This window comes from Bos mutus, chromosome 29 (genome assembly GCF_027580195.1).
Source record: "Bos mutus isolate GX-2022 chromosome 29, NWIPB_WYAK_1.1, whole genome shotgun sequence".
In the NCBI taxonomy this organism is placed as follows: Eukaryota; Metazoa; Chordata; class Mammalia; order Artiodactyla; family Bovidae; genus Bos; species Bos mutus.
Genome location: NC_091645.1, coordinates 6,604,634 through 6,627,079, shown reverse-complemented (window position 1 = coordinate 6,627,079; position 22,446 = coordinate 6,604,634). Strand labels below are relative to the sequence as shown.

General features: G+C 41.3%; 1 protein-coding gene across 1 annotated transcript in view; it reads right to left on the bottom strand.

The window, feature by feature from the left end:
- Positions 1-583: 583 nt before the first annotated feature.
- CTSC (cathepsin C) overlaps positions 584-22,446 on the bottom strand; it is a 40,267-nt gene continuing 18,404 nt past the window's right edge. Inside the window, exons 3-7 of the mRNA XM_005908724.2 lie at positions 19,561-19,727; positions 14,372-14,527; positions 9,954-10,069; positions 3,554-3,685; positions 584-1,575 (exon numbers count right to left, since the gene is read on the bottom strand). Of these exons, the coding sequence (XP_005908786.1) occupies positions 1,073-1,575; positions 3,554-3,685; positions 9,954-10,069; positions 14,372-14,527; positions 19,561-19,727 (1,074 nt within the window). The 3' untranslated portion in view covers positions 584-1,072. The remainder of the gene's footprint in view (positions 1,576-3,553; positions 3,686-9,953; positions 10,070-14,371; positions 14,528-19,560; positions 19,728-22,446) is intronic.

Genomic DNA, 22,446 nt, shown 5'->3' with positions numbered 1-22,446 from the left:
GTCTGAGCCACCAGGGAAGCCCGGAGATCCCAAAGACCTGACCAAATCTAAACTGCTAATATTCCACTTATTGGGCTATTACTGCTCAGCCAGTGAAGGCTAACCAATACCTTCAAGGGCAAGATACGCTGTAAAACGTTTTAACCAATATCCAGACTCATCAAAACTGGAGTTTCTTTTCTCTATAATCCCTGGCTCCTCAAATACCCAGGAGATAACTTTTCAGGGTTCATGCATGCATGCTCATTCACTAAGTCGTGTCTGACTCTGCAACCCCATGGACTGTAGCCCGCCAAGCTCCTCTGTCCATGGGATTCTTCAGGCAGTGATACTGGAATGAGTTGCCATTTCCTCCTCCAGGGGAATCTTCCTGATCTAGGCATAGAAATAGCATCTCCTAAGTCTCCAGCATTGCATGTAGATTTTTTACCACTGAGCCACCGGAGAACAGTTCACTAGATTTCAATTGCATATACCCCCTATTGTAAAGATTCATAATTTTGTTTTTAGTGGAGATACCCTGAAATGAGTTTTCTTTTTCAAGTATTTACATATGTGAAATAAATAAATATAACAGAAGGAGTCAAGAGTAAAAATTCTCTTAAGCACATACATAAATTCCATAGTACATATCACTTGAATATTTTTTCTTTTTTTCATATCACTTGAATATTTATAAAAAAATTTTTAATTTTAATAACCATTGTCACATTGTCTCATGATTTATACAATTTAAAAATAAGCCTGTGTGGTTCTGTCGATTGTTTTAAAATACAGCATGCGTTTGAATCACAAAATGATTAGCAAAATCCATTACTTCGTCTCTCACCATCCTCCATAAAAACCGCACTGAACAGAGTACTGAGGAAAAAGCAGACTGCTTTTCAGGGGGAAAGTGTATTAAAATTAAAATCAAGGGCACTTTTAATTGTAAAGGCACAGATCTTCACAGGAAGCTATCTATAACCTTTTGAAACTGCAGTAGCAATACCGTACATGTCTCCAGTCCCTGAATAAGGCATCTTCCCTTCCTGGCTGGCGGTGGTCACCGTGAAACCCTGCGAGGTACACCCTACAACTTAGGAATCGGGGTGGCCGCCAGCGCTATGCTTTCGATCGCACACTCGTCGGTTCCTCTGCGGATGCGGAAGTAACCGTTCTCACCCCAGCTGGTGCCCCAGCTGTTTTTAACAATCCAGTAATCCAGTCCAGAGGCCGCGTCAGTGCCATAGCCCACCAGCAGCACAGCGTGATTGGTCAGCTCGAAGGGGTTGAAAGGGTCTCGCAGCCCCGTGTGGTGGTAGACGCCCTTGCGGTAGTGGAGGAAGTCGTCGTAGACTTCAAAGGCGACGGCCATGGGCCCCTGATGGACCAGCTCAAGCTTCATCAGGGCTTCATTGCAGCCCCCGTAGAAACCGCCCACGTAGTGGTACTCGGAGGAATAGTACCGGAAGCAGCCCTCTTTCAGTCTGCATGGCGAATCCGTGCCTGTGTAGGGGAAACAGTCCTCTTCCACCAACCCAAAGTCCTGGGCATACTTTCCTGCGATGAGGTAAGGGAAGCCACCTTCACAGCCTGCGGGTGAAGAACACACAGGGTTACCACCGTCTGTCAGAAAAGGCTACAGGAGAAACTGTCCTGTTTCACGTGTTTTTGACTCCATTAATTTGTTTTTAAAGATTTATTTGCTATTTGGTTGTGACGGGCCTTGGTTACTGCGCGCAGGCCTTCTGCGGTCGTGGCGAGCGGGGGCTCCTCTCCAGCTGTGGCGGGCGGGCTTCTTATCGCAGTGCCTCTCTGGTTGGGCACCTCCCCAGATGTGGATCCTGGTCTCGGCTGTCCTGTGGCACGTGGGATCTTCCCGGACCAGGGATAGAACCCGTGTCCCCTGCATTGGCAGGTGGATTCTTTATCACTGAGCCACCAAGGAAGCCCACTATTCTTATGTCACCCCTGGAAGTTGCTCTTGGCTTAAATACCGCTCCATTCACCCTTCCATCAGCCATCTAGCTAACTACCCTTTCATCCCCATCTATCTGACAGACATTTATTTGGTCCCTGATGTGGACTCTGAAGCCTATGTAGATTCAAATCCAAAACTGTGTTAAGAATTTAATTTCCCTGTACCTCTGTTTACTTATCTGTAAAATATAGATAGCACTTGCACCTTCCTCGTAGGATTAAGTCATGTAAAAGCAATAAAAGCTTGCAATTATTGTCACTATTAAATAGGCAGACGCTTCCTCAAGGAAGTCTTCTCTGACCGTCTCCTGCAGAAAAGTCTGAATCAGGTCCCCATATCCTTCCCTCCAGTCCTGGCCCTATTATATCTCAGAGACACTGCAGGTTCAGTTCCAGATCACCACAATAAAGCAAATATCACAATGAAGAAAGCCACACAAATGCTTTGTTTTCCCAGGGTATATAAGAATTATGTTTACAGTTTACTGTAGTCTACTAAGTGTTCATGTTTTCCAAAAGAAGCAATACATACACCATAATTTAAAAATGCTCTATTGCAAACAAAACAAAACAAAACAAAACCCACTAACCATCACCAGAGCATTCAGTGAGTCATAATAGTTTTGCTGGGGGGAGGGTTGGAAGCATTTTGAGAATTACCAAAATGTGACAAAGAGACAAGAAGTGAGCAAACGCTGCTGGGAAAATGGCGCTGACAGCCTGGCTCAACGCAGGTCACCACAAACCTTCAATTTGTAAAAACACACCGTGTCTGAGAAGAGCAACACACCAAGCTATGCCTGTATACACATCCATAACCCTGTACTTTCCCTTCATTGTTCTCATACTCACTGAATTTCTATTTTCCTCACTTTACTGTAAGCTTCATGAGGTCACTCTCTTGATACTTTAGAGTCTTCGGGGCCCAGAAGTCACAATGTGGGTGTTTAATAAGTATCTCAGGAAGAATAAAAGGCTCACTGACAAATAACTACACACCAGCAGTTGCACTGGTGAACTGAGAAGCTTTCAAGCAGCCAAATCTGGGTGGGGATGACAGCATCAAACTTCCAAATGAGACGATTTCTCCCTGAATCCACTGGCTTTCTACATACCTTATATATGCCCTGTTCTGAAAGCCTACATACAAAACTTTTACATCCTTCTAGAGAGAAACTAGTGTTCATACGCTTTCAATAAGAATTAGGTTTCAGAGTGAGACCTTATTTGGAACTGAAACTCGTAGTTAGAAGCTGGGAGGTCTTCAAAATCCTAGAGAACAGCTTCATGTCTGTCCCCTGTCTATATGTAGCGTAACAGCTGCTCCCTCAGGGTTCTGACCACTCTTGGGTAATGAATGTAAGAGGCTCCAGAGAGCCCGTCCTTACTCAGATTATAGCGATTCCTGACACTGTGCTGGATGCCACAGTGAGTTCCATGAGAAAGCACTAAGTAGTGAGTGACAGGGCCAGAACTTGCACCCAGGTTTTCTGAGAGCAGACACTGTGCTCTCTCTACCCCCCATCCTGATGGTTTTGCCAACAATGGCAAACTACACACAGCTCCACAGTGCCTGAAACACAACACTTACCTTGAGCATACTGACTGCAAGACACAACCTCCTGAGGACTCAAGATCGGGGTCTGAGTGTTGTTGGTTAGTATGCGGATTCTTGCTTCCATCATCCCCATAGAAGCAAATGAGTAGCAGCTTCCACAAGACCCTGGTGATGGAAAAGGAAGACATATAACCTAAGAGACTCTGATGCCCTCAACAAAAGCCAAAGAAAACCTGAGTGGATGAATACATTAATATAGCTATATTGAGTGTTGCTGCTTTTGTTCCTAAGGATTAGCACAATAAAGGAGATTCAATCAATGAACGCTACTGACCTTACAGGCAAATCTTAAGATTTCAGCTTTTTCACTGAAGGCAAATATTACTACATGGGACTTTCCTTGAGAATGCTTTGGGAGGGAAAAAACCTCCTAACTTCTGCAAAGCACTTGACAATATTCTTAATAATGAAGAAATGATGTATTGATACATCTGCAACATTCTGAGTCATCAAGTTGAAAGAAAATTAGGGAGGAATACATACGAACTGAGCTTCTAAATATCTCTAGAGAGATGTTTTCTAAGGCAACTTGTTGGGTGGAATTAACTCTAAGAATGGCTCAAGTATAGGTGTATCATTATAGAGAGTTGGACTCAACCAGGGAAAATGTAACAAAAAGAGTAATTATTATATAATGACCAATATGGTATTTAAAGTATTCAATAAGGAAGTAAAGATATTAAAGCAGATGGAGGTAGTGAAATTGAAAATAAATTGAAAAGTGGTTGGATGGAAGTAGGGGAGAAAGGAAAAGAAAACAGCTTAATTTAATACCTGAATGCTCTGGCAAAGACAAAATGAATTTACTTACAAAGCATATGCTAGGAATATAGTTGCTACTTCAAAAGAAGAAAAACATACTGTATTATGAGGTAATTTACATAATGATATTTTTTAATCTGATTCTTCAATATGTGAGTAGAAGAAATTTATACACAGAATAAAATATGGCATGTATGTAATAAAACTAGATTTCCACTTATTACAATTCCAGGAAGAAATGAACATAATTTTAACATCTCTATTATAACATGGCCTCTTTTACCTCTGCCATTGATGTAAATTCTACATGGAGATATACTTGTACCAAAACCCCCCAAAGTGAAAGCTAGTCACTCAGTCGACCCAGGGATTGAACCCAGGTATCCTGCATCCAAGATCTCCTGCAGCCAAGACACTGGAAATTAAATGAAGTTGATATATTATTCAATTTACTAGTAACTTAAAAAACCCCAAAAAACTAACAAAACTCATTCTACATAAAGAGAATGCTGCCTTTGTTCTCTTTAATAAATCTGAATTTAGTAATTTAGTGACTGCCTTCCTCAGAAAAATATTCATAACATTACACTTTAAAAATACAAGGGGCATCGTTTTTCTCTTCTCCAAGGAAATGTTCATTCATGTCCTTCCCTAGGAACAAGGAGCACCAGGATATTCTAAGCTCCATCTCCGGCGTGCTATGCAAGAAAGTCAAAGTGTTAGTCGCTCAGTTGTGTCTGACTCTTTGTGGCCCCGTGGACAGTAGCCCGCCAGGCTCCTCTGTCCATGGAATTCCCCAGGCAAGAATACTAGAGGAGGTAACCATTCCCTTCTCCAGGGGAGCTTTCCAACCCAGGGATTGAACCCAGGTCTCCTGCATTGCAGGCAGATTCTTTACCATCTGAGCCACCAGGGAACATTCTAAACTCTACTTGAATTACTTAATACTGTTTTTCTCAAACTAAACTATGAATTTCCTAGAGTGTTTACAAGAACTCTGTCTTCTTCACCTTGATGCAATGAAGGAACTCAGTGCATCTCTGTAGAAAGAAGTCAGATTATGAACAAGCAGACACATATTTATAGCCAGGAAAGAAAGCTATTTCAATGGAAACAGTCAATATTTACTTTTAGTCTATTAGTGCCCTGTTACCCTTTAACTGCTACCATTTCTGATGGTTCCCAAAATTCTCCCCATAAACATCTCAGATTTATCCATACTGCTTTTGCTCAATTGTGACCATTAGAAGAGAAACATTTGGAAGGGGGCCTTGGAATCCATCTAGTGTACAATCTACTCACTTGACAACGCATACATGGAGACTCAGAAAGAGGCAATGGCCTGGCCAGTCACCAAACTAAAGGGCGGCAGATGCCAGCACCTAGCTGCCTCCTAACACAGGAATACCGTTTTCTTCCATTTGCAGATCCATATCTACTTTAAAGAATTCTCAAATTTCCTTTCCCCACCTTCCAATTACTCGGCAGACCAAAATTAACTTGTCCATTTTGTTTAGGAAGCCATCTAAATACTACTACCCTTAGGACTCCTCTTTCACATGATAGAAAGTCAGAGAACTAGGTGAGTGACAGTAAATGGCAAAGCCAATGTTCCTTTCATGAGACATCAGTAGTATCACAAGAGAGTCTAGAAACGATCCCAATTTGGCCATTTAGCAGTCTTGGCCCATGGCAGCCACGGAAATAACTCTCTTGGCTTTAAGTATTAAACCTTCATTATCAGCCTATCCAGTATCGTGGGAGGGACAGGCCACATGTCCATTCCAGGACTCAGAATGTGCTATTACCAGAGAAATTAGAAAGAGGGAAGGAAATAATCTTCCTCAAGCCTCTGATGTTCCCAAAAGGTCAGCTGCCAAAGTAATTAACATCTCTTCAAAAGTCAAGGCCAGAGTCTAGCTTCCAAAAGGACCCTTTTCTCTTAAGATTACAGGGCAAGAAAGAATAGGAGGGCTTTCCTGGTTAAGAATCAGCTCACCAATGCAGGAGATAAGAGTTCAGTTCTTGGGCTGGGAGGATGCCCTGGAGGAGGAAATGGCAACCCACTCCAGTGTTCTTGCCTGGAAAATCCTGTGGACAGAGGAGCCTGGCGGGCTACAGTACATGGGGTCGCAAAAGAGTTAGACTTAGCAACTAAACAACAACAAGAAAAGAATAAGAAGGGGAGTTGGCCCAGGCAGAGTTCTGGAGTAATCAAGTTTCCACAGTCTTAAAATAGATAATGTGATTGCCACATGGCTTACCTGCGTGTCAGTTCTCAGCCTTCACCTTCTAACAGTGGTGAACACACTGAGCCGGTAGTAAGGAGCCAGGATTCCTTTTTGCCCTTCCTGCTCACCCCATCAGTCAGCTATGTGACTGGGCAATTCACTTGACCTTTCTGACATTTCTTGTCATCTTGGGTGTAAAAGGAATAGGGTGGAACAGTTTAAGGCCCCTGCCTTCCAGCTTTAGTAGAAACAATAGTTAGAACAGGACTAAGATGAACTAGAGTTTTAAAGTTAGGAAGCCACTCTGCATTTCCCAATTAATGTGACTTGAAAGACACTCCCCTTCTCTCTTGAAGACACGGTAATAAAGACAGCACAACTGGGAGATGAACAAGCAAAGTCCGTCTCTTCCAATTTCCTAGCTCTCTTCCCTCTCACATGCAAAGTAGACCTTAGCTATAAGGCTGATGCTTAAACTTACCCTAACAAGTTTAGGGTAAAAGTTTATCCCTCTACCCAGGAATTTTTTTGGTTTTTTTGTTTTTCATTACTCTTAATTTGCTCTCTGAATAGAGAAAGTTGTGAGTTCCCTGAACTGCGGGTAATTTTGAATTCTATAGGACGCTGGTGTATTTAAGTTAGTGGAAACTTCCAAGTAGCCCAGTTAGTAGGAAGAGAAAATAATTTTTTTCATAAAGTACAGAACACCACAAAGAAGTCCAAAGAGGAACCTCCGTGTACCCAGTGTACATTATTTTCTCAGATATCTGAGAAGATACCACAGATGAGGGCTCAATTTAAAAGCAATGAATCACTCAAAGCCCTCTGTTTTTAAACTGCCCATGTCTATACAAACCATATTTATAACACTCAAAGAATATGGAATATTACAGACAACAAGAGCTTTTACTCAGCTACAAGAGAGACACTGTCAGAGAATCTGGGATTGGAAAGTCTGATTTCCTTCGAATTATTATCTCATCACTAGTCAATTAAACCTTTTTGGGAAGTGAGCTGAGCTAAATTTTTCCTCCAACCTTCTCTGAATGAATTTTTTAAGCGCCCTACTTAAAGCAGTTATATTGTGTCTTAATGTTTTGTTTGTAAGTCTTGCTAAGCTGTAGTCTCTAGGACAAAGGACTGTATCATATTAGTCTTCATATCCTCAGCCTTTAAACAAAAATTCCTGACATGTTGGATACCCTATAAACACAACACAGTGGGAACAGCCATGTGCTAAGCCCTCGACAATCAACGTGTAGAAGTGAAGTCGCTCAAACGTGTCTGACTCTTTGCGACCCTATGGACTGTTGCCTACCAGACTCCTCTGTCCATGGGATTTTCCAGGCAATAGTACTGGAGTGGATTGCCATTTCCTCCTCCAGCGGATCTTCCCCATCCAGGGTCTCCTGCATTGTAGACAGATACTTTACTGTCTGAGCCACCAGGGAAGTCTACTTAATCCTCTCCAGTAAGGACAGGAAACCTATTTGATGACAGAATAAATCTTAATCCTCTCTTAACATCAAAATCTTTTTAACTGACTTTCCACTCATTTCTCAATTACCTTTAAATTTCCAATCCCTCATTTTCAAAGAAGCTGTCCCCAAGAAAGGTAGGGATGGATTTCAGGACCCACACTTTCTCTGGAGCCAAAGAGGCCAAGAATAACTGGCACAAAGGAAAGACAAAGAGATGAGACCTCCAGTGTCAGATAAAGGACAGGAACCCTGCCGTTGCAAGACTTGCCTAAAGCCCCGTATATTCAGAACACTCTCTAAGAATGCAGTGGGCATGAACTGAAGGGGTGGTGGTGAATACTGAGAACTGGCAGAGGCTAATTACTGAATTTTTAGGAAAGGGGAAGGAAAATTTATCTTTGGGTGTTATTAATTTATAATCCTTTCAGGAGACACCATCAGAATGTTTCCAGACAGCAAATACTATACCCACTTTATAGTAACAAATCAGTCCTGCATACAATTGTCTTCAAAATGAGCTTAGAAGTAATAAACCTGAGCATTGTATAAATGATTCTCCAATCATTGTTGGCTAAAATTTAGGCTAAGATAATTTGCTCTCAAGTGCTATTAGAGGCAACGTTATTAAATCTACTCATACTGTATCTAATTTTCAGAAACAACTGACAAAATGCAATTATAGTGATAATGCTGGTAAACATTCCACCGGGAAGCTGAGTTAATACTTACCATTATATGTCATATCCTGATGTAAAGTTAATTGAAAGATCCTTACGCAATTCAAAAAATCTACTTCATCAGCAAAAAAATTAAGGATTCATTTTCTGGGCTCCTATAATTAGACTAATGATGGGGGAGGGGTGGGGGGAGAGTGGGTGGATACTTAGAGAAGGATTCCAGAATAAAGAAGATACGGTGTGTGCGTATATATATACACACACACACACACAGTGGAGTATTACTCAGCCATATGAAAAGAATGAAATAATGCAATTTGTAGCAACATGGATGAACCTAGAGATTCTCATACTAAGTAAATCAGCCCTCCAGGCTCCTCTTTCATCGGGATTCTCCAGGCATGAATACTGAAGCGGGTTGCCATGCCCTCCTCCAGGGGATCTTCCCAAACCAGGGATCGAACCCAGGCCTCCCGCACTGCAGGCGTTCTTTACAGACTGAGCCACCAGGAAAGCCCAAGAATACTGAGCTGGTAGCCTATCCTTTCTCCAAGGGATCTTCCCAACCCAAGAATCGAACCAGGGTCTCCTATATTGCAGGTGGATTCTTTACCAGCTGAGCTACAGGGGAAGCCCAAGTGAATCACAGAGAAAGACAAATAACGTATGAGATCACTTATTCATATCACATATGCAATATCTTAAACTATAATGGAAAAGAATCTGAAAAAGTATATATAAACTGAATCACTCTGCTGTACACTTGAAACTAATACAGCATTCTAAGTCAACTATATTTCAGTTAAAAAAATGAAAGATTCCAACAAACCACCTGCAGAAGGAAGACAAGAAAGACTAATTTTAGCTGCAATTCTTTGCTTCTGTACAAGTCTCTGTAACCTGGAGTGCAAATGAGTTTGGCTTATATACCACTCTAATGAATATCACTAGCTATCTGGAACACATACTGAGGACACTGAAGAAATGCTGAGCTCAGCTGGAGAGATCAGGTATTACCAGTGTCTGTCAAGGATACAAAAAGAAGAAGTGTGTATTCATTAGATTTATTCATTAGCTATAGATTTTCTATTTCTTTACTAATGTAGATCATACCAGTTTCATCTCTGTATCCCCAGAATGTGAGAGCCTGGTACATAGTAAATGTTCAATAAATATTTCAGAATGATTTAATAAAAAAGAAAAAAAACAGACATTTTTTTACCTTGGTTTCGAACGGGAGTAACAAAATTGATACCATGAACATTTCTCCAATCCCAGGATGTTGGCAAATGCAAAATCTTTTTCTGTATTTCAGCAGTGATTGGTGCAGGTTTGGGCCTAGGATGGAAATAGACACTTGACATCAATGCACAGTCTTTCCTTTGAGGATGATTTCCTAACCTGTAATCCCATAATTTCAACCACCTGGCTGGCTTGGATGTAGATTCAGATCCAAAGAACACTTGTCCATCAGTGTTTCAATGTTTCTATTATACAAAAATGTATCTATTATGGACTTCCCTGGTGACTCAGACCGTAAAGTGTCTGCCTACAATGTGGGTTCCATCCCTGGGTTGGGAAGATACCTTGGAGAAGGAAATGGCAACCCACTTCAGTACTCTTGCATGGAGAATCCCATGGATGGAGGAGCCTGGTGGGCTGCAGTCAAAAATGTATCTATTATACAATGTGTCAATTATACAACTAAGTTATACAGATTGCCCATTTCTGTTTTTTTTTTAACTGTTACAATTATTTATTTTTCAATTTATTTATTTGGCTATGAGTGATCTTAGTTGTGGCATGCGGGATCTTTAGTTCCAACATGTAGGGTCTAGTTCCTCGACTAGGGATTGAACCCAGGCCTCCTGCACTGGGATCACAGTGTCTCAGCCACTGGCTACTGGAGAAGTCTCAAAATTACTCATCTATTTTTCAGGATCTAGTAATTTTCCCCTATGAAACAATACTGGTTTTATATATTGCCATTGCTAGTTTTAGTATGCCTAAATAACAGCATTCTCTTTTCATATATTTTGACCCAAAAAAGTAGATATGGGAAATTGAAGATAGCCTATAAATGTTTTAGAAAAAACAGAGGAATTACTGATGTTTGACTCTACGGAGGGTGGTGATGGTAGTCACAAAAGAAGTGAAAGGCAGAGAAATACAGGATGTAAGTAGAAGAAGGCAAACCAGGTCAATAAACAGATAAAAGACAGACATAAAGACAACTACAATGGCTTCACCACTTTCTAGCTGTGTGACACTCGTCAAAGAACTTAACATCATAAAACTATGATCACCTCCTATTACGATGTGCATAGTCATACCTACCTCTAAGCACTGTTATGATAATTCAATGCAATAATGATTAATGTGCTTAAAACATTACCTAGTCTTGGATGTCTTTAATAAGCTATTAAGCTATTATGGTGATTACCACGACCATCAACATCCATGTCTTTAAGACTAAATATGCTGGTGATACATTTAAGTAACTATCTTAAATGTGAACAAAACATTCAATTGAAGTGTTAACTTCCTTCTTCCTACATCCTATAGGCAGAGTGTTTATCCATTTATCAATGCATTTATCCATTTATCAATGCACACACAGACAGAATAAAAGCAACGTGACAAATGAAGCTCAATGGTATGAAAATGAAGTGAGTGAAAGAGGACGCTGGGTGGCGGAGAAGTGAGATTTACAGACATCATAGGCACACTGTACATTATTGGCTCTTCATCTTTGGGTCCAGATGCTTTTAAGAATTCGGAGAAAGCTCTGGACTCACTCAGAGAGATGTCCATAAACGGTACATTTTCCTCCAGTTTGAGCAGGTTCAGTTTCAGAGTTTCAGGTTAAGAATCGCTGAGTTTCTACTATGTCACTTTCAGCAGATCTAACACATATACAAAAGTGCTACTGAAAATCAGGCAGCTAGACCACAGTGTCTGGCTTCGACATTTCCCACTTCTATCTTCTTATCCTAAACCTTCTATGGAGACTTATTAGCCTTAAAAACAGGGCTTCATAAATCTATCTCTTCTCTAAAACCAAGGTGGTTGGGTGGAAAGAGAAGAATTCAAAGTTCTTCAGAAACTCTCTTCAGGAGTTCTTCAGAAACATGGCATCTGACACGTGGCAATGCAGTTGTGTCTCGGGCTCAAATCTTTCAGATAGGAGCCCTGGTCTCCCTAAGGTTCCAACACTGATCACATCTCCTCTGGGGGCTCCTCTGGATTGCTACTGAACAGCTCTCAACTTTCCGTCTCACACAGACACAGGATGACTCTTTCACTTTAGTAAATCCGGGAAGGGATACAATATGCTCCCTTTCTGAGTTTTGACTAACCAGAACATCTCGTAGACTAGTCCACTCCTTAGAATACGCTATGAGAAACATTATACAAAATTTTTTTTGAGAGAGAGTGGTAGAATTATGAGAGAATGCTATCAGTCGGACAGGCAAAAACTCCATACAGTCTCAGAGTAGAAAAATGCCAGATTATGATTATTAGTCTGCAGAAGAAAAACTTAGCAATGAATTTTATTGTTGCTCATTTGCCAAGTTCTGTCCTACTCTTTATGACGCCATAGACTGCAGTATGCCAGGCTCCTCTGTCCTCCACTATCTCCTGGAGTTTGCTCAAATTCATGTCCACTGAATAGGTGATGCTATTTAATCATCTCATCCTCTCACACCCCCTTCTCCTCCTGCCCTCAATCTTTCCCAGCATCAGGATCTTTTCCAATGGGTTGGCTCTTTGCATCAGGTGCCCAAAGTATTGCAGCTTCAGTGACAGTCTTTCCAATGAATATTTAGGGTTGATTTCCTTTAGGATTGACCAGCTTGATCTCCTTACAGTCCAAGGGACTCTCAAGAGTATTCCTTAGCACGATTCAAAAGCACCAATTCTTCGGCATTCAGCATTCTTTATCATCCAACTCTCACATCTGTATATGACTACTGGAAAAACCATAGCTTTGACTATACGGACCTTTGTTGGCAAAGTGATATCTCTGCTTTTCAATACACTGTCTAGATTTGTCATAACTTTCCTCCCAAGGAGCAAGCATCTTTTAATTTCATGGCTGCAGTCACCGTCCTCAGTGATTTTGGAGCCCAAGAAAATTAACTCTGTCACTGCTTCCACTTTTTCCCCTTCTATTTGTCATGAAATGGTAGGACTGTATGACATGATCTTAGTTTTTTAAACGTTGAGTTTTAAGCCAGCTTTTTCACTCTCCCCTTTCACCTTCATCAAGAGGCTCTCTAGTTCCTCTTCACTTTCTGCCATTAGAGTGGTATCATTTGCGTATCTGAATTGTTGATATTTCTCCCAGCGATCTTGATTCTAGCTTGTTATTCATCCAGTTGAATGCAGCATTCAGCCAGCAATGTATTTTAGTTAACCATTAATCTATCAGTGGTCTGTTTAAACAATAAAATTTGACCAAAGGACTCTATAGCTATTAAGAAAATAATCATTATATTCTCTGAATATTAGAAAATGCTTCAATATACTAAAAGAAAATAACCTATCTACACAATTTTTGAGTCCCATTAACTTTTCCAATTGGTTTTCCCACCCTTCAGTTACATCAGTTTCTCCTGCAGCAAGGTATGGCATTACAAGAACGTCGTTGGACATTTAATAAATGTTAATGGAAGGAAATGGCAACCCACTCCAGTGTTCTTGCCTGGAGAGTCCCAGGGATGGGGGAGCCTGATGGGCTGCCATCATAGGGTCACACAGTCGGACACGACTGAGCGACTCAGCAGCAGCAAGAGACTACATATGCTAAACTCAGCTATAGCTTTCAGGGTATAAAATAAATCTACCAAACTCCTGACTATATAAATTCAAAGAATGATATAATTTCCCATCAGATGCATATCATGGGGTATGTAAACTAAGATAGGAAATGCCACTTCTGGCTGAAGGCAGGAGAAGTATATTGATAAATATGTAACTTTTTTTTTTTTTGGCTGGACCTCAAAACTGAAAAAGGATTTTGAGATTTTTACCGGTGGCAAATTGATTTTTGCCAATGGTTTTTATAGGCCAGTTCAGGGGTATGTGAGGCAAAGAAAGTTTCATGAATGGTGGTAGGTGAAAGTTTTCAGTAATTTTTTGTCATATTGTTTGAAAGCAGGTCAAGGTGTAAACAGAGTTACGGTCAAATTTAGATGGTTTTGATTACCAGGCTAAATGTATTCCTTAGACAATAGGTAGTAACCCGATCACAGCTGAATATAGGAAGATGTAACTGGCAGTATTTCATAGAATGGCTAAGAATGGGGACAGGGAGGGAAAGAGATCAAAAGGACAGAAGACAGGAAGCGGATCCATCATACAGGCAAGAGACGACAAAGCCCTCAAGCCAAAGTGGAGAAATGCAAAGAGAGCAAAGCAGGCAGAAGATGCTGTGAAAGCAAAGCCCATAAACAGGGCCTGGAGAACATCAGGACATGTATGAATAGGAGAGGGGCACGGTCAGAGAAAAGATAACATAAACATCTAAGCTGGGATAACCAATAAAATAGTGAGCATCGCAAGGAGGGCTGGTTAGAAGGGAAAATATCAATCAACATATATCTTTATTCATGATAAAGAGATATGTTTTATTACCTTGGAATTCTCCGGCTATGGCCACCACCTCTCCTAATCATCTCTTTTAGGGTAAGAGTCTCATATTCCATGTATGGGGCTGCAGTCCAAGACTTCTGAATGGCATTGATAGCTTTCACAAAGTCATGGTTATATCTGTAGAGCCTATTAGAATACCTGCCAAGAAAAGTAAGATAGCTTCACATACACTCTTTACTGATATAAACAGATTCCATTAAAATAGGCATTCATACTCTGAGCTTGAGTGTAAAGTGATATAACCTTTCAGGAAGGCAACTGGGTATATCAGTCTCTATATCTCTACATTTATATCCACAGCCTAGAACTGGAATATGTCCTATGAAAATAAAATTTAAGTGAACTAAGATAACTGTATAACGATGCTCAGTGAAACACTTTTATACTAGTAATAGATTATAAACATAAATTCTAAAACAAACAATGGATTAAATAAATAATGGCACTTCGTTTGCTATACAGTTTATTCAGTAAAAATGTCTGGAAGATTATTTAGTGATATGGGAGAATGTTCACACTATATTAGACAAAAAAGCAGACTATCAAAGAAGTTGACGCAGCATGAATCAAATTTTTGTGAAAGTGTATATTTATATTGATACTATATAAAGTACATACAACCAAGGTTATCTCTGAGTGGTAAGATAGAGTCACACCTCTATTAATACAATTTCTACAATGTACCTTTTAAACTTGGCAATGATAAAAAAGGGTGGAGGAGACAGCAAAACTGTCTTCAATGTGTGTATGTGGCACAGTGGGAAAGAATCCGCCTGCCAATGCAGGAGGCAAAAGAAACTCAGGTGTGGTCCCTCGGGCGGGAAAATCCCTTGGAGCAGGAATGGCAACCCATGGCTACAGAGAGTTGGATACAACTGCGTACACAAACATCACCTTTTAAACTTTGCAATAATAAAAGAGGGTGGGTGAAGCACAGCAAAACTGTATTCAACGTACATACAGCAAGGCAAGTATTGTAACCACATGACGAACAAAAAGTTGTTCCATTCGGACAAGGTTTATATCCTCGTCACTCAGATTTGGTTCTTGAGCCAGTATCAGCAGACGCACCTGGAAGCTGGCTAGAAATGAAGACTCTAAATGTCATTCCAGGCCACCTGAATCAGAATAGACATTTTTAACAGGATTCCCAGATGATTCACAGCAACATTAAATACTGAGAGGCACTGGTTTAACTGATGCCAAATGCTTGGACAGAGATGTAAACAAATCTAATACACAAAGAGCATGTTTACAAAGGCAAAAGACTGAGGGAGTTGATCATTCATTTAACTCAAATATGTATTACACCTATGCGCCAGGTGCCAGGAATTACAGAATTCACCACATTATTTCTACTAAAAAAAGGTTCTATGACTTAAGTATGACTCCTATCCATATAGTGTATGGATAACTTCATACACTATATATACATATAAGTTATACATATAGTGAATAAGTTATACTTACTATGTTATATTATGTAAGTTATTACATATTATATAACTTATTATATAAGTTATATTCACTATAAGTTATACATATAGTGAGTGTATAACTTCCATTAACATTCAGTTATACAAAGCAAGATATACCTAACCTGAGTAACTTTAGGCATACTGTGAACTTTTCTTTCTCTTTTCATTCACAGAGAGAGATGTTCACAGAGTATTGAGATATAGCCAAATAACCTGGAAGCATTAGAAATAATAACAAAAATGTGCAACCACATTGACAATGTTTTTTAATGTTTTTATCAAAGTACTTTCCCACATTTTTCAAAATGTGAAAACAGAGAGGTACATTTATTAAACATAAAACTGTCTGTATTCTATTTCTGACAAGCTAACAAACAATAAAAACCAGCTACAGTTGTTTTTTCTTAAGACACAGGTTCAGTTCAGTTCAGTTCCTCAGTTGTGTCCGACTCTTTGCAACCCCATGGACTGCAGCAGGCCTACACCAGGCCTCCCTGTCCATCATGAACTCCCAGAGCTTACTCAAACTCATGGCCATGGAGTCAGTGATGCCATGCAACCATCTTATCCTCTGTTGTCCTCTTCTCCTCCTGCCTTCAATCCTTCCCAGCATCAGGGTCTTTACCAATGAGTCAGTTCTTTGCATTAGTTGTCCAAAGTATTGGAGTTTCAGGTTCAGCATCAATCCTTCTAATGAATATTCAGGACTAAATTCCTTTAGGATGGACTGGTTGGATCTCCTTGCAGTCCAAGGGACTCTCAAGAGTCTTCTCAAACACCAAAAGAAACACGTTTTTAAATTGCAAATATCTATTTTGAGATCTGATCATTAAGAGCTGAAAGAGATGTTGATGGTAACTTAGGTCCTAAATGTTTATTTTCCAACTGAGGCAACATAGATTCTGAGCTCTCTGGTTGTAGCTTCTTCACTAAATGAGGCAATGCTTGAAATATCAGAAAAGTACACAGTACACTGCTGCTGCTGCTGCTAAGTCGCTTCAGTCGTGTCCGACTCTGTGCGACCCCATAGACGGCAGCCCATCAGGCTCCTCCATCCCTGGGATTCTCCGTCCCAGGCAAGAACACTGGAGTGGGTTGCCATTTCCTTTATATCCTAAATGGCAGGGTGAAAAGTGAGCAGCTTCACAGGAAATGAGTCACTCAAAGCTCAAGCCAAGCAAAGCAACTTAAAATCTATGTTCAAAATGGAGGGGATGAATTGGTCTAAATCTTGAGGCGGCGGGGTGCCTCCCCAGACAAGAGCAATCCGTCCTCTTTGAACTCACGTCCCCCTTTTCTGCTGCAGAGCCCTTCACTGCCTGTGTGGCCTGGCTTTGGGTGATCTGCTCATACACACTTCCAGGGGATTTCACAGTCAAATAAAACACAAAATCTGCTACCAATAATATTTATCTTTTCCTTCCAAACTAATAAAGTTTGAAATCTCTTGTGTGGTTCACAGTGACTTACACTGGACCTGACTTAAGAAAAATATTAACTGTCTGTTATAAGCTAAATTCATGTGTTCATGTCCTAACCTTCAGCGTATCAGAATGTGACTATATTGAGACATGGCCTTTAAAGAGGACATCAAGGTTAAATGAGGTCACATGGATGGGCTCTACTCCAGTATGACTGGTATTTGTGTGTGTGTTTGCTCAGTCATGTCACACTTTGTGACCCCATGGACTAAAGGCTGCCAGGCTCCTCTGTCCCTGGGATTTCCCAGGCAAGAATACTGGAGCAGGTTGCCATTTCCTTCTCCAAGGGATTTTCCCGACCCAGGATCAAACCCAAGTCTCTTGCATCTCCTGCAATTAGCAGGTGGATTCTTTACCACTGAGCCACCTGGGAAGCTCACATGACTGGTATACTTATAGGAAATGGAGATTAGAACACTTACAGGCTGACTGTGTAGGGACAACTGTTAGCAGCCATCTGCAAGCCAAGGACAGAGCCCTCAGAAGAAATCAAACCTGCTGACGCTGTGACCTTGGACTTACAGCCTCCAGAACTATGAGAAAATAAATCTCTGTTGCTTAACCCAGTCTGTGTAATCTGTTATGTTAGCCTCAGCAAATATACTACATAAATACTAAGAACCTGAAATTCAGTTATTATTGCCTTAAGATTTATGTTAGATTAGTATCACCTATATTCGATGCAAAATAAACATATGTATCTGCAAGGATTCTGCAACATCTTATTGTGCTGTGCTGTGAAGTCACTTCAGTCTTGTCCAATTCTTTGCAATCCCAAGGACTGTAGCCCACCAGGCTCCTCTGTCCATGGGATTTTCCAGGAAAGAATACTGGAGTGGGTTGCCATTCCACGCTCCAAGGGATCTTCCTGGCCCAGGTATCAAACTCATGTCCCTTATGTCTCCCACACTGACAGGTGGGTTCTTTACCACTAGGGCCATCTGAGAAGCCCACAACATCTTATTATATGACAATAATAAAATGATTTTTCTGTATTAGAATTAGTTCAGTCACTCAGTCATGTCTCTGTGACTCCATGGACTGCAGCATACCAGGCTTCCCTGTCCATCACCAACTCCTGGAGTTTACTCAAACTCATCTCCATCGAATCAGTGATGCCATCCAACCATTGTATCTTCTGTCGCCCCCTTCTCCTGCTGCCCTCAATCTTTCCCAGCATCAGGGTCTTTTCAAATGAGTCAGCTCTTTGCATGAGGTGGCCAAAGTATTGGAGTTTCAACTTCAGCATCAGTCCTTCCAGTGAACACCCAGGACTGATCTCCTTTAGAATGGACTGGTTGGATCTCCTTGCAGTCCAAGGGACTCTCAAGAGTCTTCTCCAACACCACACTTCAAAAGCATCAATTCTTCAGCACTCAGCCTTCTTCACAGTCCAACTCTCACATCCATACATGACCACAGGAAAAACCATAGCTTTGACTAGATGGACCTTTGTTGGCAAAGTAATGTCTCTGCTTTTGAATATGCTATCTAGGTTGGTCATAACTTTCCTTCCAAGGAGCAAGCGTCTTTTAATTTCATGGCTGTAATCACCATCTGCAGTGATTTTGAAGCCCCCAAAAATAAAGTCTGTCACTGTTTCCATTGTTTCCCCATCTATTTCCCATGAAGTGATAGGACCGGATGCCATGATCTTAGTTTTCTGAATGTTAAGTTTTAAGCCAACTTTTTCACTCTCCTCTTTCACTTTTATCAAGAGGCTTTTGAGTTCCTCTTCACTTTCTGCCATAAGGGTGGTGTCATCTGCATATCTGAGGTTATTGATATTTCTCCCGGCAATCTTTATTTTAGGGTGTGCTTCATCCAGCCCAGCATTTTGCATGATGTACTCTGCATATAAGTTAAATAAGCAGGGTGACAATATACAGCCTTGACGTACTCCTTTTGTGATCTGGAACCCCGTCTGTCGTTCCATTTGCATGTATAAGTCACTCAATTCCGTGGTCCTTTATATGAATCTTCTTTAAAGCCCTCACTGGTCCATTACTTTAGAAGTATTTTGAAAAAATACTTTCTTCTCTCAGTTAAATCACCCAATGTGTTTTTCCAGTAAAGTGGTACATAACATGGCTTATGTTTCTAGGTCAAATAAAGTTAATATAATCAAATTAAATTTTCCAAGGATTAATATAGACACATCCCTATAAACACCATAAGAAACTAAATGGATCTTTCACTGACAACAACTCACGTTTCCTCGAGACCCGCAAGGCGTGCTGTGTTCACGTTCACGTTCTCCGAGGTATTTCCTGTCTTCCTTCCAGTGAAACAGGCCCAGTTCCGGCCCAGCACGTCATGGACCCAGCCAGTCATGGTCTCGTGGCAGTAACTGGTTACCTTGCCACCCTCTTCTTTATACTGCAATCAAGAGAAGGAAAAGCCCCATGAACCTGTTCTCTCTCAGGTCCGTTTCCTCGTCTCTCATTCACAGTAACGATGCCTCTTTTTCTCTTCACCTGAGGGACCAGCCTCTGTCAGCCAAAACAAAATCTGAGAGTTTCAGTCTGAGAACTATTCTAGAAGAGGAAGAGAAAGAAACATTTCTAGGATTAGCATCACTGACCACCGAGCAAAATTTACACAACCAACACTGCAAGAGAATGAAACGCAGGTAAAGAAAATAATATTTTTAAAGCAGCTGCTTTCCAAGGCACTTTGCCAAAGTCACCTCATTTAATCTTCAAGCCTCTGAGGAGAGCGGCACTAATAACCCCAACTGACCAGTGAGTAAGCGGAGGCTCACCTCAGACAGCAAGCGGTCCCTACCTACGCTAACAGAGCTGTGAAGGGGCAGAAACAACACAGCCCTGCTCACTTCCTCAGACTGGTCCACTGAGAGAAGAGGCACGCCAGCAAAATACAAAAACCTTCCAAAGAATTCAAATGTTTTCTTCCGTCAACCTCCCAACTTCTTAGCAAATTCTAAGCATGAGGGAGTTAAAATATCCTAATTATTAAATATTCTCTCCACTTTATTTCACGAACACAGCCTGTTGCTTTATATCAGTGTTGACACTGAAAAATAACTACAGCTGGTCCTTGAAGAGAGCAGGGGCACCGATAACACCATGGGCAAAAATCCACATATAATTTTTCAGTCATCCATCTGTATCCTGGGTGCTGCGTCCAAGGAACCAACCAACCCTGGCTCACGTAGTACTACAGTATGTATTTAATTTTTAAAAACCTGAATACAAGTGGACCTGTGCAGTTCAAACCTATGTCATTCAAGGGTCAACTGTATAAAGTGATAGATCTATAACTCAGATACTTTGGCTCCAGAGCCTTAAAAAAAACCCTCATATTTTAATATATCCTTATGGAGGAAGGATATATAATTCTGAATGAAAGTAGACAGCATAGAAGGAGGAAAGAAAAAAAAAAATGGATGGTAAACTTTTTTAAGAAGGGACTTGAATACAGACAGCTTCTGGCACTGACTTCATGGAACAGAAGCACAAAAGCAGTCAAAGGCAACATAAACATATGAGCACAGGCAGCTGTGTTTCAACGCTTTTCTTTACAGAGGCACACAGTAGGGTGGTTTCGGCCCACAGGATGTAGTTTGTAGACTCTTAAATCTAGCATAATGGATACTACTTTACCTGTGATAGGTGGCCTGAGTAAGGGCCAAACAGTAAATACATTAACATTTGCAGGTTATAAGGCTTCTGCCATACTCAACCCTGCCTTTGCAGTGTGAGAGGTACACCAGAAATACATAAAGGAATGAACCATAGTCTGTTCCAATTAAACTTCATTTACAAAAACAGACCCATGGTTTGCAAACCCCAAGTTTAAAGGAATGTATAAGCTGAACTACACTGAAAGGTAAAACTACCTTACTGCATCGGAGTCTTTGAATTCAAATTATACCTAGGTGTAGAGTTAAAAGGGCTTCCTTGGTGGCTCAGTAGTAAAGAATCTGTCTGCCAATGGAGGAGACATGGGTTTGATCCCTGGTATGGGAAGAAGATGGAGAAGGCAATGGCACCCCACTCCAGTACTCTTGCCTGGAAAATCCCATGGATGGAGGAGCCTGGTAGGCTGCAGTCCATGGGGTCAATAAGAGTCGGATACGACTGAGCAACTTCACTTTCACTTTTCACTTTCATGCACTGGAGAAGGAAATGGCAACCCACTGCAGTGTTCTTGCCTGGAGAATCCCAGGGACTTGGGAGCCTGGTGGGCTGCTGTCTATGGGGTCGCACAGAGTCGGACACAACTGAAGTGACTTAGCAGCATTACTCAGCCACAAAAAGGAACACATTTGAGTCAGTTCTAGTGAGGTGGATGAACTCAGAACTTGTTATACGGGGTGAAGTTAAGTTAGAAAAAGAACAAATACCATACATCAATGCATATGTATGGAAACTAGAAAAATAATACCGGTGAACCTATTTGCAGGGAAGGAAATGGAGACACAGACATAGAGAACAGACTTTGGGATACATTAGGGGGAGGGGAGGGCGGAATGAATTGAGAAAGTAGCACTGACATATAAGCACCCACCATACATAAAACAGTTGATGGGAAGTTGCTATGTAACACAGGGAGCCCAGCCTGGCACTCTGTGATGACCCACAGGGGCCGGATAGGCGAGAGGAGGGAGGCTCACGTGGGAGAGCTTGTGTGCTAAGTCGCTTCAGGCATGTCCGACTCTGCGCTATCCCATGGACTATAGCCCACCAGGCTCCTCCTTCATGGGATTCTCCAGACAAGAACACTGCAGTGGGTTGCCATACCCTCCTCCAGGGGATCTTGCCCACACAGGGATTGAACCCATGTCTCTTACAGGTCCTGCATTGTCAGGTGGTTCTTTAGCACTAGCACCACCCGGGAAGCCCCATGTGGGGAGGGGTTTTATATATAAAATTATGATGATTTGCATTACTGTACAGTCCTATACAGCAGGCTTCCCTGGTGGCTCAGACGGAAAAGCGTCTGTCTACAATGTGGGATACCTGGGTTCAATCCCTGGGTCAGGAAGATCTCCTGGAGAAGGAAATGGCAACCCACTCCAGTACTCTTGCCTGGAAAATCCCATGGACAGAGGAGCCTGGTGGGCTGCAGTCCA